A 19,941-nucleotide genomic window follows, 5' to 3' on the forward strand; every position below is an offset into this window, starting at 1 on the left:
AGGGGCTGTAAATAGAGCTCATCAGAAGTTTGGGTTCAGCTGCTGAACTGGTATCAAGGACTGGTTGGTGCCAGAGATGGCGATGTTACCAACCAGATAACTCCAAACCTGGCAATATAAAACCAAACTAGTGCCAGTAACTGGTTCTGGCACAACGCGTGATAATGTATAGGCCAAGGTCTTCCTAATCCACATCAAAGAGCATGAAGGTGATTTTCACTCACTACACCCCTAAGCTTAGCCAACCACTAGAAAGCTATGCCTGAATGCCCACCCTTTGGACAAGACATACGGTTTTCTTTTGATGTTTGAAGAAATTCATGGTTAAACCTTCATAATCTATTTCTTCACAAAAAGTATCCAGGCCAAATTGACGCCCTGTTTTCCCCATATGTTGGGGATTCGCAGGGTACCTAGAGTCTGTAAATGTTCCTGAAAGAACCAAAGAAAATTGCCACAACGTAGCTACATTCTGGTAAAAAATATTTTTTTTAAATACCCACAGAAAAATTGCTACCCAATCATGGCACAGACTACTGCGTGAAGGCAGAAGAACATATATTTAATTCATGTGAGTACCTTCAGAAATATCCTAGGGTGTGGGACCAATCGCAATTGTTGTCACAAGTGTAACAGATGATTTACTAATGGTTCAAACGTGCCACCATTTGCTTTAAATCAGGCACCTGCCCTGTAGTAACTGCTGTATGTTGTTTATCTTGTTAAAATCAATAAAACATTTTTAATAAAATGAAAAAGCGATGTGCATGAAAGTGTGTTTTTTCTAAAAAGTTCACTGAGCTAAGATCATCTTCTCAGCGTAAAATAATTATCTACCAAAACTTTCTCATTTTTCCAAGCAGTAGTCAATTTTTGAGGTTTTTTACCAACTTGCAATTTGTGGTAGAAAGAAGAGTAAATCTGTGTGAAACCCATGTGTGAACCCAGAAAGAGGAGAGAGCTGCAGATGTAGAAGGTAGACCACAGTGAAATAACCACTACATTGTCTGGACCCCCAATTGTGCACAGGACCAGGCTAGGGAACATTTAATGAAATTGTGGCTTCTCTCTTGGGTCCCTGAAAAAGACATTTCCACGTTTTTTTATGACAGAAAGATCTCATAGAGCCCTGTTGGTGCAGTTGCCCTGTTGGTGCAGTTGCCTCTGGTGTAGCCCTTCATTATCAGTTTGCTAAGTTATCTGAACTACAACGACATCCTGAAAATAAACAGAATGAGAAAAAATGTATTTTACAACACAACTTGGATATAGGTCTTGACTGATTACACCAGGAAAACCAAACAACTATGAAAAACATTTGCAAAGGTTAAAGCACAATTTAGGACTAGGACTGGGAATAGGCTGAGAACAACAAAATGTACACTCCCAAAGAGGCAGTTGAAGCGGAGGGCAAATGCTGAGATTCATGAGCTCAGAGTACCACTCGCTTTGAGCCTAGCCCAGGGAAACCTGAATGAACCATGGTAAATTCCATCTGACTCTCTTTAGGACCTGTGGGACTTACAGCAGAAAAGGGAAGGAGTAGAGGAGACTTGCGAAGATGAAATATGGCTCCAAGGGAATTCCAATTAAGAAACTCCAGGGAGCCAAAGGCCGGACTGTGTGTATTTGGAAAAAGCTAACAGATCTACAGAAGGGAGACCCCACCAAGTGTAAATATCACAAACTCCTTCCAGGTGCAGATGCCACTCTTAGTTGACAAGATGACGGCTCCTGTGTTTGACCTTCATGATGCTGTGGGCTCATGACAGGTGAAATTTCTTGAAGAGCCAGCAACCACCAGATCCTCCAGACAAAACACAGGAACCTACACTGCAATGTATGTTAAATTGCCACATGGCAGACTTGTTGAAGGAAGTCAGAATGGTCAAACAAATGGCTCGCAGCTTCAGAACATGAATATGCTGGCTTACTCCAACGTGGGATGAAAGGACTCTGATCTCGGTCCTCCTGATCACTACCGAGTCTAGGGATGACGCCTCATTCACCACTGACTTTGGGACATGGTGAGGAGAAAGACCAGCCTCAAGTCAGGTTGGCATCCAACAACCACCACTGAAAGTCTGTGGTTGCTTCGCCTCAAATGCAGACATTTACCAATATTGTGCCCACTGAAGAGGAAGTTTCTGCTAGACAGCCCACATATGCCATAGAGTGTGCAGCACCAGCAGGAGGCAAGAAGACAGGAGCACCTAGTCTCAGGATCACTAAGGTGGTAACAGATGCTCCTATTCGAAACATTGGGATCACAGCCCGAATGTCTCAGCACTCACTGCATGGGCAGTTAGGCCTTTGACACCACTGTGCCCCGAATTGCCTCTTTAAAACAAATCTTTGCCCAAGCAAAGATGGGATTATTGCTCACTGCCAGAGAATTCCAGGGAAGGCAGACAATACAGTTTTTTTAAGTTTATCTGAGAGTAGTTGAAGCAAGCTGGTCATCAACAGTCAGTCGTTAAGGTACAAGAATATGTGTACACCAAACCTGCAAAAATGGGCAACAACAGCAAACATGACTTTTGTACACCCACAAGGGGCCGGGGCAGGACAGTGAATTATTAGAGGACTGATCCATATACAAAGTAGAGGTACTATGAGTTGGACTGGAGCACCATCATTTGGAAATAATGCCCTGCATGTCTAAGGAAAACACCCAGTCCTTTGCGTCCAAGGCCAACAGGACCTGGGAAAGCATAAACACATTGAATTTCTCCTTCCTGGGGAAAAAGTTCATGAGCTTCAGATCTAAAATCTGCCTCCGTCCCTATCTTTCTTGGCCATATGCAAGTACCATAAGAAACACTCTTAGACTCTTTCTACTACAGGCACAAAGTCGAAAGCGGCACTAGCTACATCATTAGCACTTTGAGAAAATATCGGCATGGATGGCAAAAGACTGATGGGAGGTGTGGAGGTGCATTCAAAAAGGGAGCAGAGTAACCAAACTGAACAATCTGAGGAAACCACAGATACAATATGATGGAATGCCAACTGGAGAGGCAATGGAAGATCCTGCCCCTCTCGATCTCACTGTATCATTGGACAGAAAACTAAAGAAGTTTCACTACAGCTGATGTGTACAGTCCTGCCGTTTGGAGCCACAAGGGTCAATGGGTTGCTGAAAGGCAAAACCCCTCAAATATCCATTGAATTTATAGAACTACTTGTGGTTTTTGGCATGGAAGACATAGCAGCCCCAAAGAGTGAGCCGTAGCTCTACCGTCCTTAAGGACCTCCAGTGCTGAATCTGCCTTCTCACCAAATTGCTAGGTTCCATCAGAGGGCAAGCCCACACATTAAGCCTTGACATTCCCAAAAATCCCCTTGACACAAATCCAAGCATGCTAATGGATGATCATAAACACACATAGCCCAGGTCGCACAATTCGTAGTGTCACATTTTTGTGAATCCTGGCCATGACGTATTTGTCTGTGTGAAAGAATTATTAAACCCTGGCTGAAGCTGAATGAACAACCTCGGGAAGAGGAGAATATGGTTTCAGTGCCAGAGCGAAAGACTGTTGCCTTGCCGCCAAGGGAACAACTGGTACAACATTGACAATGGAGTTGTAGCACTGCCCAGTGCCAGTAGCTGGAGTGTAATGGAGTCAGTCTGTGCTGGGCAAGATCTATGATAGAAATCCAAATAAAGGCCTGATAGATCTGAGGAAAGTGCATTGATTTAAGGACCAGAACTGTGTCCAAATGTAGCAATGAAACAGAAGTCTCTACTTTCATACAGCTATTGAGAGACCTTGTCCTCAAGCGTGAGCACAAAGAGGGCAAAGAACCATGTTGATACCTTTTGCGCTCCTCTTCTAATTGTCCCTCGACTTTGCCTTGATATTACCAAAGGATTGAAAACATGAGAGGATCCAAGACTGGCCCTGCAACTTGGGCCAACCAAGTTTCTTGTGCTCAGACATAATTTGACTACATTCTCCCTGATGCCCTTTAGATGAATCAGGGAGTACTTTATCCACACAACTGTGAATTGTCATTTGTGCAGAAGATGCAAAGAAAGACTTAAGGGGAGTACTTGACCGGCATTTGCTTCTGGCAGGTACAGCATAGTCAGCATAGTATAAAAATGTTTATCTATGGGGGAGATTTCTGCAGACTATTCCGACAAATTTGTAGGAAACTGTGGCAAAAAAATAAGACACTGCAGAAGCTAAATTTCAGATGCATGTTGATGAGGGTGAATAAAGAGGGAACGAGATCAGCATGTATGTGTGGCACTGATATGCAGGAATGCAGAGAGCAAATGCGTCAGATTCTTGCGAGTGTGAAGAAGAAAGTGGGGATAATTATGTGGAGAGTTGATTAAGGTGTTTTCAGGATCGACTGTTAATTCCAGGAATAAGCATGTTTGTAACATGAGGTCAGAAGAAATGCCACATATTTTGTAGCAGATTCTAGATGACCCTATTGTTGATAGAACTTTGTGGCAGGACAAATTTGAGGTTGCAATGAGGACAACCCGAACATGCTAACATTTTTATGGGAGAGTCCATCCCTATGACGGAGTACAAAACCTTATCCTTAGAGTTCAAGGGGTGGAAACATATAGTTATGGTATATGTGGCTTGAAAGAGATCTTCTGTTTTGAGGTGGGTCAATCAATAATTGTTTGGTGTTACTTTAAATCGCAACTGCAAGGATTTTTTTTTAATCCTGAATGATCAAGATGATTTTGGTTGTGTCATAGGTAACACATTTCTTTGTGTGATTGTATTCATAATGGGAACATTGAAGGGTTTTCACGTGAGAATATCCTCAAAGGTTCCATTTCTATTGCCCACAAAGTCAAGAGTAATCCTATAGCAATAATGGAAGAAGTTGCAGATAAACTGGACAAGCTGGAAAAGGCCGGTATAATTGAGGCATTCAAATCTACGGCGAGCTTGGCCCCTTGGATATAGCCAGATGAGCAAATGGTCAGGTTAGTTTAAGCATCACCGTAAGAGGTTTAAATACCAATATACGGGTAGATAAGTTTCCATTACCTAAAATCAATCAACCATGACCAAGGGGGTAAGATGGTGCCCCTCGTTCAACTTAGGCTTGGATACTAGTACCCTTCCATGCAGATAGTGAGAGCTTAGCAGTGTTTATTACACCTTTCGTTGTTAAGAGTTCCGGATTAGCATTGGGAGCAGCCACGTTTCAACAGTACCAACTCTGTTAAGGGTTCAAAGGCTTGGTTTTGGTCAAGACAATATTTTGGTCAGCGAAAGGGATTGAGAAAAGCATGTACATCGGTTGAGGAAACTATTAAGCGTGATAGATAAGAAAGACCTTACTGCTAATTCAAGAACAATCAATCAATAAATCAATCATAGTATTTATAAAGCGCACTACATACCCATGAGGGTCTCAAGGCGCTGGAGGAGGGGTGGGGGGGTGGGGGCGCTGCTACTGTTCGAAGAGCCAGGTCTTGAGAAGTCTCCTGAAGGTTAGGAGGTCTTCGGTCTGCCGCAGGCGGATGGGGAGGGTGTTCCATGTCTTGGCGGCGAGGTGGGAGAATGATCTGCCTCCGGTGGTCACTCTCCGGATGCGGGGGACGGTGGCGATTGCACGATCTGCGGAGCGGAGCAGGCGGGTGTGTAGAGGCGGAGTCGGCTGTTGAGGTACGCTGGTCCGGTGTTGTGGAGTGCCTTGTGTGATGAGCTTGAAGGTGATCCTCTTGTTGATGGGGAGCCAGTGCAGGTCTCTCAGGTGGTGTGTGATGTGGCTGCAGCGAGGGATGCCGAGGATCAGGCGGGCGGAGGCGTTCTGGATGCGTGGGAGCCGTTTCAGGAGTTTGGCCGGGGCTCCTGCGTAGAGTGCGTTGCCGTAGTCCAGTCTACTGCTGACGAGGGCCTGGGTGACCGTCCTTCTCGTTTCGGTAGGGATCCACTTGAAGATCCTGCAAAGCATGCAGAGGGTGTTCAAGCAGGAGGAGGAGACGGCGTTGACCTGCTTCATCATGGAGAGGGTTGAGTCGAGGATGACCCCTAGGTTGCGTGCGTGGTCGGTGGGTGTAGGGGGGTGCTCCTAGTGCAGTCGGCCACCAGGCGTCGTCCCAGGCCAAGGGGGTGGGTCCAAGGATGAGGACATCAGTCTTGCCCGAGTTCAGCTTCAGTCGGCTGTTTCTCATCCAGTCGGCGATGGCCTGCATTCCTTCGTGGAGGTTGGTTTTGGCGGTGTGGGGGTCTTTGGTGAGGGAGAGGATCAGCTGGGTGTCGTCGGCATAGGAGATGATGTTGAGGTCATGTTGTCGTGCTACGTGGGCGAGCGGTGCCATGTAGACGTTGAACAGCGTTGGGCTGAGGGATGAGCCTTGGGGGACGCCGCAGATGAACTTGGTGGCTTCGGAGCGGAAGGGGGGCTGGAGGCGGACATTCTGAGTTCTGCCGGAGCGGAAGGAGGTGGTCCAGTCCAAGGCCTTCTCTTGGATTCCGGCATCGTGGAGGCGTGTTCTTAGTGTGCTGCCGTGTCGAAGGTGGCTGACAGGTCCAGGAGGATGAGGGCCGTGGTTTCTCCGTTGTCAAGCAGGGTCCTGGCGTCGTTGGTGGCGGCGATGAGGGCAGTTTCGGTGCTGTGGTTGCTGCGGAACCCGGACTGGGACGGGTCCAGGATGTTGTTTTCTTCGAGGAAGCTGGTCAGTTGTTTGTTGACGGCCTTTTAGATGACCTTCGCCGGGAACGGGAGCAGGGAGATGGGTCGGAAGTTCTTGAGGTCCTTGGTGTCCACCTTGGGTTTCGTGAGAACAGCAAATTTGCTGTATAGTCTGTGACATAATTAGGCCTTAAACTCTGCTAACATGACATTACTCAAGAAGGAACTTGCTAGTCAGAAGTGGGCCTCCACTATCTTTCGAAGATGAGGTGCGATTTTTCTTGGGGTTGGTCAAATTTAAGTTTGCGTGTGATTGTGCGTGTAAGATCTTTGACATTAATTACTCTAGAATAGCAAAAGCATTGAAGGGAATGACAAACTTTAAGAGTGTTTTAATGCCGTTAAGAAAGACATGCAATGCCATTCCTCTGCAGAGCTTTGACCCCTGTAATAGAAGTGATATCACACTGATGCTAATGGCAAAGGTTTAGGTGCCGTTCTGACCCAAACCTAGGGTGGTGGCCTGGAAATCACCGTTGCTTTGGTCTCACTCTCCCTTTCACCTGCAGAAGAGAGATATTCTGTTACGGACAGGGAGAAGTTGACATGCTTGTGGGAAATGGAACCCTTCAGATAGTATATTTTGGTATCTGAATTCATTCTTCAGATGGATTGTACGCCACTTACCAAAATCATGACTATGAGAGGGATGTTAAAAGTTAGTTACGCTACACATTGCCAAAGTGACCTTGAGCTTGCTGGATTACAACCATAGAGAATATATTATTGGCACCAAAAACAAGGTGGCAGATTTCTTAGCAGGGCAGCCATATTTTTGAAGGAGTACACCACAGATGATTGGGATGAATTTTCAGCGGCTCTTGTGGATGCAAGTAGTATCAGTGTTAGCTCTTACAGAGGAGTGGCAGGATGGATATTCCAAGGATAAAATTCTGATTTTGGAACAGAGGTTCATCCAAGATGCTTGGCCGGATATTTAATTGGTTGAATGACATGCTGAGGAGTTATTGGGAAGCAAGAAGTGAATTGGTGGCAGGTGAGAATGGATTATTACTGAGGGTCTGCATAGTGGTGCCCCCATTAAGCTAAGATCTATGAAGGATAAATCACAAAGACCACCTGCAAATTGTTTAAAAATAAAAGGCGGATCAAATACAGTAATGTTGGCAAGGGATAGATTCTGATTTCCAGGTGTTTGTGCGGAATTGTATCAAGTTTAGTTGCGCTGATAATTCAATCCATATTTATGCCTCCACTGACTCTAGTCTAATGCTTTGAAGCTCTGTGGGAGGCCGTAGCAGTTTACATCCTGGGACTCACTTTAAATGTGAACTGTTCACCTCACCTAAGTATTTGAACAGTTATTGCCTCTTCACTCAAAAGTGGCCAGAAGATGACAATGTGGATTGGGCAGACTCTTTGGCTGTTGCAAAACTTTATGAGGTTTTCTAACGCAAGATACTTCCTAAGTCAGTCTTCCATAATAAAAGGCCGGCGTGCGGCAAAATAAAAAATAATATGAATTTATTTTTGTCCGAATGGTCTTGCGCATTAACACATGCCCCTGACTACCCTGCGGGTAATGAAGCCGTAGAGAGGTCCGATGGTGCAATCATGGGGACTGAGCAATAAGCGCTAAAAAGTGGGGTGTTTAGGAGGAAAGTTACGAAAATGGTTTTGGTGCAACAAGTTATTCAACTTTGACTGGATTCAGCACCTTCAAGAGCTTAAAAGGAAAATAACCTTACACTATGGATAACTTGGTGAAGATGACATAAGAGGGGCAAGGAAGTTGGTCCACAACTACTACTAGGGCAAATATTAAGGGACAGGCTGCTTATAAGAATACCATTATCACAAGCTTGGTGTTAAGGAGGTGAGTAAGATTATTTATTGGTAGTTATTTAAAATCATAAAACGAAATGTAATAAATAATTCAGATGAAAAATTATCAACTCGTGTTTTAAAGTCCTATAATATCAAATCATGCATCCTTTCACTCAATAAATTAATAGTCTATCACTTGAACACCCAGCAAGTTAAGTACTAAATCCATATATTTTACAGTTGTTTATAAAGATGCCTTCTGCACTGTTAAAGCAGAGAAATCTGCTTCTTTGCAAGATCGAAGACTTGATTTCTTGTAAAATAGTAATCAAAGCAGTTTGTGTTGGGTTGAAAATATAAGACATTAACATATAATGTTTGCTAGGATTTACTTTTTGGAGTTGCAAAACAGTTGGGCTGGCTTCATTGATGTTCCATTTCTCCTAGCTCATGGAGCCCAAAGCATAATCATAGATATTGAAGTCAAAAGGTTCCCTGGTATACATACAGTATGATATTTTTTTCAAATTAATTTGTTGCATGATTGGCCTTGGTCACATCCAAAGCCGAATGTACAAGGTAATCAAATCTTTAAAGGTTTGTGTTGTGACTTCATGCAGATGTGTTTCTTCAAGAGGCATTTAAAGTTGTTCTATGGAAGTTCTTGATCCCTAGGCTCTAAGGTTCCTAGCTCTTGAAGAATGGCTGACATTGCAATATAAACATATACTCCGAACACATGCAATATTTAAGTCCAAAGAAAGAAGTACTGCAGTCATCTTCCACTTTTCATCAAATCTTTTCGAATGTGATATACCAGCCTCGCACCAGCCAACACTTGTTTAGTCACCCTACGACTTCTTCAGGGCTGTAGTTTCTTGCCTTGTTCTTAAACAATGAGTGGCTGTATCCGCGTTATCCAATTCATGTCAGTTTTAGTCAACGAGTATATAAGAATAAAAGTGTATAGAATCCAGCTGTCCAATAATAGAGTGCCACCTCCAGAGTACGGTCAGGCGTCTCTCGGTACAGCGAGCCTGGTGTATAACATTCGATTAAAAAGAAGATTTGACTAAAATTGGAAGACGACTGGAGTACTTCTTTCTTTGGACTTAAATATTGCATGTGCTCAGAGTATTTGTTTTCTTTGTGTATTTTGGGGATGAGGGTTGACATTCCTACTCTTGTAGCACTGCTGACCGTTGGGTTAAGTATATTTTGATTACAATGTCCTTGTGCGCCTTATTTCCCTTATTCACCCATATGACATTGCAATGTGCCAAGGGGTATCTTCCTTGATAACAAAAATTTTCAAAATTTGTTGTAGATTTTTTCTTTTTTTAAACCAATTAGTCTCAGCTGGTTTCATTTTAAGCCAGTATTAAAATAAAGCCCAATTTGTACTTATTTACTCATCAATCAAGAAATACTCCTTAAGAATTTGAGTTTGGCTTGATGACTGGAGAAGAAAAATTATCTAAATAACTTTCCTCTGCTCTAAATTCAGAAATTCATTTAGTTAGGAAAAGCTTCCAGGATTTAGCTTAATTATGGTAAGCATTTAGATTTGTTGATCTTGAAAAATGATATTAGTATTGGACCATCTAGATTCCTAGACAGATTGAGGAGGGCAAATCTTAAAGATGACACTGTGTTTTTCCTTGCCTGTAAATCGGCAAGTAAAGTGACTTACAGATATAGGTAGATTTGAAGCTACAAATATGTTGTCCTGTCACATTCCAGGTTGCACCAATGTTCATTTTTGTGCTAAATTTTAAGACCTTGTTTTGTCATAGTTAATGTAAACAACAAATGTGAACCTTTATAAATGCATTTTGTAAACTGATTTGAGAACAATCTAATAAGCCTGTATTGTCATACACTCAGAATTATAATTGCCGAATGACCCGTAAGCTTTGGCAGACTAGCTCTTGGATTTTCTAAAGAGGCCTCAATATCAACAACAAAGATTTGAAAGAAGAGGTGTTAAGGAAGCAGCTTTAGGACATTTTCCAAACCCTTATGAGTGGAAAACGTCCATTCAAGTTCTCTCAAATGGATCAATGGTAAAGTTTGGCACCTTAGCAAACTGCCCAGATGCAAAACTATTTTAAACTGGGAACATGATACGGATGGTGAAATACTGAATCAAGGGCTTGGTGGTGGTTAGATGAAGTGGCCAGGGGATTGTGGGGAACAGAACCATATGCCTAAGGATGGTGCGTGAAGATGTATTAATGATAGAATGCTTTGTCCCCAGTTCTGAACCAGCTACACAGACAAACTTTAGGTCTGATAGTTGCAATGTTAAAGACGTTGGATGAATACATGGTAGGTTGATGAACCTCTCCTTACGCTTCATGTTCGTAGAAGCTTCTTTAAACATTGTAGTATCTTTATCACCTTACCAGTTTCCAACTACCTACCTGTATATATTACATCTGTTTGTGGGATTTATGACCTATCAATGTTCAGTTTCAGGGGGTTTAGGTGTGAGCACCCTACTGGTGGTAGTTGCTTCTAGGAAAAGTTGCTGACTAAAGTGTTAAACTTACTGGCTCTGGCATCGCTACTACAATATCTTCAAAATAATTTGGTCTCGGAATCGTGATTTTCATAAAACCAAACTTTGAATGGACACTAGTATGGTTCCCAGCAATGGTCAAGTCCTTACCAGGCAATGGTTCTATTCAAATTTCATGTGTTTCAGACCAGAGGTTAATTTTACTTATGCCAATACTGTAATTTTGGCTGCTACAAAAATTAAGAAAATTACTAAGAATGGTGCAGACTTTTTCTCACTTCTATTTGAGGAAAGTTTTGTCTTATACAAAGATCAAGAAGGTCCTTAAAATATGACCTTTCTAGAATTAATACATCTCGCTATCTAGTGCCCCTACGTAGGTCCCAGTGATGATCAATCTTCTGCGCACTGTGAGGTCATATGCGGCACATGATGTTTGGCAAACCAAAACAAAAAAGTGTAGCATTTTGTTCAGCACAGTATTTAGTTTAATACTGTGAGAAAACTAAGCCAAAGGAAAGATGAATCTCTATTTAGAAAAAAACAATGTATATATTACAAAGGAAGGGAACCTACATATCCAGACAGGATGTTTCCACATCTTCTGCCCCCTTCCAATGAAAACTTACTACAACAGACTCCCCTTACCTGGTTCAGAAAGTCCACGACAAGGAACACGATTAGTAATGACAAACTGTTGAGATTTTCTTGTGATTAAAAGGGTTTTCTTCCTGATCTTACATTTAAAGAACTCTGGTTAGTTTGTGCTACACAACTATGTAAATAGACAAATCGCAGGTTATCTTTAGAATGCAACTATGGACAGGATTAACGTTCGCTTTATAGAACGAGATTACAAAGAAGTCAGACTGAATAGGGTGAGAGCTCTGGGTCAGAGATGGAACAGACTTTACACTGGGGATGTGCATAATGTATGCAATTTCCTTATCCGTGGAAAAATTACACAAAACTGGAATCTTGGCTTATTTTTCTAAGGACAAATTGTATCCTTGCATTCAAAATAGATCCAAGGATGTGCTAAAAAATAAAAAACGCAAAAAAACATAAGCGCAGAGAACAAGAACCACTCTAGTTCTGTATGTTTGCGTCGTTCTGGTACTACTGCAATAGGACATTGTAACCCGTGACCCCCCAAATACGCCATGTGGTGTAATTTCGCAAAATTCCACATAAACATAACATGGCGGGAATTATGTGAATTGCACAGACATAACTGAAATTTCACCCGGGCCTACTTTACATGAGGCAAAATAGGAATCACATTAAAGATTGCTAACTTGCAAATTTGTTATTTTCAAAGTGCCACTTTTTCAAAAAACATTTCTTATTAGATAAAGATTATCCCCTGAAGGACGGTGAAATAAGAAATGCAATAGTCTGACCATTGTGTACAGTAAAGATGTATATTTCCCAGACTCTGCAATTACAAGGCCCTAGGCCTGGGCCCCCATTGCCAAGTGTTTTGTTTATTTCCTAAAAGCATAATTTTGGAACCACACCCTTTCTGAACCATCATGTTTAAAGGTATCAGCTGCTCTCAGTTGTAATACTTACTTATTAATTGGTAATAACTCGCTGGGTCTTTTGACGGCACTGTCTGTTTTGGTTTCACTGTCATGCAATGCTTGTGCATCTCTTCCAGTTCGCAGCGGAGGACCTAATTTTCCAATTTTACTATTAAAATATATAAAGGTTTACTCGTAAGGAGAACTCCAAGTCAGCGAATAACACATTTCAAATAAATTCTTGTGATAACTCAACAAGTGCATGTGTTATCTTAATTAATCTTTAGAAAGAACATTTTACTTACTTAGGGAACTTCCTATAACTAATTCCTCCTTCTCGCATTGTTGCATGTACTGAATGCCTCTGGTTAAAAAGGAAGATCCCACAAGACACAGTAACTTCTATGACAGGCTACTGGAGAAGTCTAGCTTTAGAGGCTTGTGTGAAAACTGACCTATTAGACGCAAGGGTTTAAAACTACAAAGACCTTTGCCTAATACAGAAAGAACAAGGTAGGCCTGGAGTAAAGATTATGAGTTGGAGGACAATAAGTACACAAACACCTCCGAGCATTTGAAGGGGGGAGCCTAAGAAACTGTGGTAGGCATCAAGGATAAGACATGCAGAGGAAAAGGAATCAGAGAGGCAAAGCAGGCTTTTCTTTCCTGAAAATATAGGCCAGGTCGCAGGAAGAGATGTGTTTAAACCTGAAGACCGGAGACACATTTGGTTGACACCCAGAGAGGCGTGTTAAATTCAGTCTCTTCTCTGCAAGCCCCTTGACAGAGAAGTTGAGAACCACAAGAATGTGTAATGTTGCAGGCATCTTCAGGTGGTGATCATGCTCACTCCAGAGTTGGACACAAAACTGGTTTCCTGTACATGCAAACAAGTTCATGAAGCACCTCAATAAAGGGATCAACTGGTGTAGCAAGCATGCTTGGACAGGAATTTGAGGCTACAAACAAATGGATGCCCAGACCGATCTGGAAAGTCTTTGGACAGGGAGCAAAGGAACCCGGTCTATTCTGCAATATAGGTTGACTGATGCTGGTGAAATGCCTGACATGTTGCCAAGCACTCTTGCTCACACCCTGTAAGTTATTTTGGCCCCTAAGCAGTGCAGGTATACCAACGGATAATTTGGAGCGGAGACAACAGACAAGTTTCTCATAAATTCCTTCTATAATTTACCTAGAAAGGATTCATATTAGGATCGGATAAAACTTGCCAGAGACAAACAACTTAGATTTTTGGGTCCCTCACCCTTTCCACTCAGTCAGCACACACATAAGACATCTGGGGTAGTGCTATATGTAAACAATAGTAGCGAATGTCATACTTACTGTGCAATCCATTTTTTTTTTACTAAGAATGCTAATGATATATGTATTATTTCTTCAGAAATATAGCATGATACTAGTCATTAGTAGCTAAAACATCTGCCACTGTGAGATGAATACAGCAATGGCATGCCAGATACAAAGAGCAAGCTACCCTCAGCAAATAGACCTAACCATCCGTGGCAGGCTGTGTTAGGTCAGATGTCAATGGAACAGTGATACTTTATTGCGTGAATGAATGATATTCCTGCTTAAAACAGAGCATAGTCTCCTATTTGTAATCCTTCTTCAAACGAACCAAGAGGTGTCCCCGTGGTTCTGATATTACATATTTTTGTGGGACTTCATAGAGAGATATATTTACATACACACACATATATATATATATATTTAGATTAAGGCACAGCCGAAACGTGTCGTCCTGTCCAGAGTGGCCTATTTTAATTAAACTGATTTAAGATTTTAAATCTCCTAGAGTGCTGTTTCATTTTTAGTATGGAAGGACTTTGTGAGCATAGAAAATCAAATCAAAGCAAGCTTTATTCGATTTCAAACATAAAAATCATAAAAGCAACTAAAATGGGATTTGGCCCGATGTTCATCAGCTGGATAAAACTCCTTTACACCGCACCGCAGGTGGTAGTGAACAACAAAAAATCCAACTCCTTTGCCCTTAGTCGTGGCACCCGCCAGGGTTGCCCCCTCTTTCCGTTGTTGTTCGCTCTGGCCCTTGAACCACTTGCAGCGTGGATCCGTAAAGGTGTGATCATTCGAGGGCTGCAGTGGTCGGCAGGCTGGGAGGATCGCATCTCCCTATATGTGGATGATATTCTTCTTTACCTTGCCTCTCCCAAAAGGTCCCTGATTGTCTTATTCGACATATTAGAAGTTTTTGGAAGATACTCTGGATTCCGAGTCAATTGGCAGAAATCACTTATATATGTCTTGCATGGGAACTCTTCCCAACTGCCCCGAAATTGCCCAATCTCAATCATCGCTGAGGGCTTCAAATACCTCGGCATATTTGTCTCTCTTGACCCCACACTTAGATATGACCGCAAACTGGGCCCACCCCTGCAACGGCTTAAAAGTGACATCGTACATTGGAAGTCACTCCCGATCTTTCTATTAGGCAAGGCAGCCTTGTTTAAAATGATGTCCTTGCCCAGTTTCCTTTATGCATTACAAAATGCCGCGGACCCTGTCCCTAACTCGTATTTTAGGGAAATAGAAGGACTCCAGAGGGACCTCCTATGGTGTGGAAGACCACGCATCGCCTTGCCAAAACTCACGCTTAGTTGGTATGACGGTGGAATCAGGCTACCAGACATCAGAAAATATTACTGGGCTGCTCACCTCACAGCTATAAATCACGGCACCTATGGCCCCCCCCTGACGCTCCGGGGTTCCGGATGAACCGCTGGATCCTCCCTAATGGGGCCTAAACCGAGCTCTGTATTCCAAGCCTGACAAATACCCATTGACGGGGCCCACTAAACACACAGTCAAGATCTGGCACGCTGCGACACAATCTCTAGGCTGGAACAATAGACTAACGCTTGCCACCCCACTTTGGGACACACAAAAGCTAGGATATTTGGGGAACAGCAAAGGTTTTAACAAATGGGACCTGATCGGCATTTCCAGCATTGGAGATCTGTGGGGTGCAGAGGGAGTAAAGCCGTTCAGCGTTCTTCAGAGACAGTATTCATTGGCGGACTCTAAGTTGTTTAGATATCTTCACGTTCGACATGCACTGCAATCCGCAATAACTAGTGACGCCTCCCCATTAGAGGACAGACTTCTAGATGGGCACATTCCTGAACGGGCTATATCCCTGACATATAGGAAGCTTATCAACAATATGAGTGACCCCCTGACCTTGTTGCGAGAGAAATGGACAGAAGACGGTATTGAATTAGACGACGAAGGATGGCAGGAGGCGATTTCATTCCCTAAAACAGTCGCAATATCAGCGCGACTCCGCTTGGTGCAACTTAAAATTTTGCACAGAATATATGTGACGGGCCCCAACTGGTACACATGGGGGGCCAGACGGATGGGTCTTGCAGACGGGGGTGCACACAACCAGGCATTTTCATGCACACTTTATGGCTGTATGCTAATTCAGGACTACTGGCGTATGATACACGAAATCATGAGTGACACTCTAGAAATTGAGATCCAACCAGAAGCTCCCAGATGCCTCCTTAATATCTGGGAACCAACGGACCTGAACAATTACGCCATGCAATGGGTCACACTCTGTTGCATGATAGCCAAAAGGAATATCGCACAGCTCGGGGGGGCTACACATACAACCAAAATTGCGGACTGGAAAAAAGACCTTGATTGGTGCATGCAGCGGGAGAAATCAGTCTACACTGCTCGGGGCTGCCCCCGTAAGTGGTCCAAAGTATGGGCCCCTTGGAACGCACATCGTGGTAACATATGTACCCCCCCCCCCCCAATTGCTAGAGGAAGATGTCTCCTTCACCGTGTAATTCCTACTGCATAAATTTTATGTATACTGAAGAACTTCTGTTTTGCTGTCACCTTTGCTATGATACTGTGATACTATGACATGTTGTCGGATCAGTTTTAATAAAAAGATTTCCAAAAAAAAAATATCATAAAAAAGCAGACATTTAAAAAGAGAATACATCGTCAGCAATTAAATATTAAAAAATTAATTAATCCTCAGCTATCATAGGTGAAATCCTATTAGATGGAAATGTACATGTAAACATTCTATGACTCCCTGGGTAAACCATCTCATACTATATTTTTCCAGCCCAACACATTTCTCGTAGTTCAATTGGTTAGGCCTTTCCTAGTCCTCAATACACATTTTAAAAAGCCCACCATAGAACCAATACAAAAGCAATTTCCCAGCAGCTGTAAATACATAAAAGCAGGGCGGCATTGCCTCCAACCTCCCAGTTTTAAAAGTGGTATTAGCCATCTATGCCTCTCATTAGTATAAATCTTACAAAGTAAGACCATGTGCATCGTACTTTGAGCTAAGACATTATCACAGGGGCATAAACATAGGTCCCTTGACCAATCATTGATAGTTGGGTAAGTAATTAAGTGATGGAAGGACCTGAACCAAAATCTTGTCAGGAGGTCTCTGTCATATCCACCCGGAACATGTTGCAGGTAGGGTTGAATATTGCACGTGGTATTAATTAATTGATGTCTAACCACCATTGGTTTATTCATCTCAAGCATCAACCCGTTTCCTTCTAGGTGGGTCATACAGACTTTTTTAAACTCCTTCCGATTGATATGGTTCAAACTATCGGGCGAGATACAATATTCAGGGTTACCAAATTTTCGATATATTTCAACCATAAAAGTTTGCGGGCGTTGTCTAATCTCTTTGCGTCGTTTATTATCGCCCTATTGAGTTCCGTACTCTGTGGTCCAAATTCTGTGCCATAGTAGTACCGGCTGGGCTTTTATTAAGTCAGAAATGTAAGCAATTCCTAATTCAGAGTGGCAATTAAAAACCGGTGTGCTAGTTGGAACGGCTAGGATGAACCGCAAAAAGGCGTTTTCCATACGTTGGATTGGTGTACAGTCATAAAATCCCCAAATAGCTGCCCCATAGATTGCTACGCTTACGCACTTTGCCTGATAAATCTTCAATAGGATTTCTGGTGGTCTTTTCCCTAACTTTTTGGAAAAGTTTGAAAGAGCTGGAATGGACTTCATAAAGAGTAGGGACCTGGCCTTCACAGCTGGGGCCCATGAGCCCGTTCTATCAAAAAGAACGGCCAAGTAGGTAAAAGAAGTAATGGGTTCCCCCTTACTCCCCCCCCCCCCCGGCTGGAAACTTCTGTTCTTGTTTTTCACTCTCCCACATGACATCACAAAACTTTTCCTAGCGTTCAATTTTAGACCAAGCCTGTCCATGAATGTGGTATGAAAAGAGATAGCCCTTTGTAGTCCAACCTGGGTGCGGGCCATAAGCACCGCATCGTCGGCATAGAGGAGAGATGCTATCGGGCGAGTATTTACAAATGGTGGGTCCCTAGTATGTAGCACCAACTCCTGTTCCAAGGCATTCGTGTATAAAGAGAACAGGAGTGGTGCTAGGACGCAGCCCTGCCTAACGCCACATTCTATGTTAAATGGGGGGGTACACTCACCCTCTGTGCCATAACGGACCATTGCGCTAGCTCCAACATATAACTGTCTTAAAAACTGAATTAAAACGGGTTCAACTTTCAATTAGTTAAGAACGCCCCACAGCTTATCGTGAACTACGCAGTCGAAGGCAGCTGTGAGGTCTACAAAGGCCAGATACAATTTCCCCACTTTGGCCTGAGTATATTTGCCTATTAAAATGTTTAAGTTCAGAATCTGCTCATTGGTTCCAAGGCCTGCTCTAAAACCATATTGGGTATCACTTCGGATTCCGTTTTCCTCGGTCCATCCCTGTAGACGATCAAGGACAATCCTGCTTGCTAACTTCATCAGAGAGTCCAACAAAAATATTGGGCGATAACAGGCAGGATTTTCCCGATCGCCCTTTTTAAAGATGGGGACTACGATTGATTCAGCCCATGTGTTAATAAAACCTTTTTCACAGCTTGCTTGTAAGACCCTAGTTAAGATGGGGCCCCAAATCTCAGGGTTTGTCTTATAGAGATCAATTGGTACTCCATCGGGGCCTGCAGTCTTACCGGTCTTGCTTGCCTTGAGTGCAGCGATAACATCCTGAAGCGAAATATAACATTTTATGGGTGTAAGAAACTGATCTGTGCTCACTAATTCTGGTCTCTGGGATACTTCTTCAGTTGTTTTTTGTCTTAAATAGACTTTAGAGAAGTAGTCAACCCAAGTCTGTTCCGTTATAGTGGACTCAATCGATGGAACGTCTAGTTTATTAATAAGAAATGAGGCATTAAATGCCAGCCAAAATTTCGAACAATCTTTGCTTTCGGCTGCGTCACTAAGATCCTACATGCCTTATCCTTCAACTCAATTATCCTGTGTTTCCTTGCTGCGTGATACAGCTTCCTGCAGGCCCTAATCTCGCTCTTGTCCCTCACCTCTCTATGTAAAGAGTTCTTTAGATTAGAGTAGCTTTTAGTGCAGTTTTTGTCAAACCAGCCTTTCCCAATGTTACGCGTACCTTTGTGTTCCATAGTCAGTGTATTTCTAACGATCTCGGTGATACTATTAAATGCAGTTAAAACATCTTCGTGTGTTGGACTATCGCTTAGCCATATTTGAATTGGATCTATTGCCTTTACTATTATCTCGTTTGCTAACTTAATAGGATCCCGGTTTCCCCAACGAACGACATAGCCGGTTTTCCTGCCCAGTTCAATATTCTGAACCCATGTTATTTTGTTACAAGATCTCCTTAGTACATGGCTTGGGATTGCTAAATTTATGCTAATAGCCAAATGATCACTCATGACGTTATGATGGATGTCAAAGGCTTTCACATAACTAGCATAGCGGTTTGGGATGGTGATGAAGTCAATGGTGGATGTATTACCTCTACCTATAAAAGTATGCCCAAACTCAACAGTAGGTATACACAGGCGATTCGTAAAACCCAGGTCGTGTCTAAACATGACTTCATTGAACAACTCACCTTTTAAGGTGTGCTGAAAGTGGATCGGCGGATCGGCCTTATCTGTGGTTAAACCACACTTCCCTAGTTCCGCCACCGGGCACATACTGGTATTAAAATCGCCACCCCATATGGGGATGAGCTCAAGATCATCCTTAAGTTCTAAGGTGCTAATGTTCCCACTGAGCTTCTCCAGAATAGGACCCAACTGGGCTAATTCCATATGGTTATAGAAGTTAACCAGGAGAAATGCATTACCGTGTGCGGTGTGCATTAAAACCATTTGGTAATAGACTTCTGAGTAAACCATCTCACTCTTGTATATACCCAGCAGATTCGAGATGTAAATACATAACCCCCCTTTTGGTCTGTCGCTGGGTGATTGAATTGCTGGTGTATGGTATGTCTTATACCCGTTAATATGTATCTTGTTGATAGTCCAGGTCTCCTGAAGACAAAGGACATCAAAGTTATTGATA

General features: G+C 42.8%; 1 protein-coding gene across 2 annotated transcripts in view; it reads right to left on the reverse strand.

The window, feature by feature from the left end:
- ZC2HC1A (zinc finger C2HC-type containing 1A) overlaps window positions 1-19,941 on the reverse strand; it is a 338,183-nt gene that overhangs the window by 23,819 nt on the left and 294,423 nt on the right. The window contains exon 8 of one of the 2 annotated variants that reach the window (XM_085605382.1): window positions 12,572-12,691. The exons of the other annotated variant lie outside the window; for it this stretch is intronic. Within the exon in view, the coding sequence (XP_085461508.1) occupies window positions 12,572-12,691 (120 nt within the window). The remainder of the gene's footprint in view (window positions 1-12,571; window positions 12,692-19,941) is intronic. 2 annotated transcript variants of the gene reach the window in all.

This window comes from Triturus cristatus, chromosome 5_1, assembly GCF_964204655.1.
Source record: "Triturus cristatus chromosome 5_1, aTriCri1.1, whole genome shotgun sequence".
In the NCBI taxonomy this organism is placed as follows: domain Eukaryota; kingdom Metazoa; phylum Chordata; class Amphibia; order Caudata; family Salamandridae; genus Triturus; species Triturus cristatus.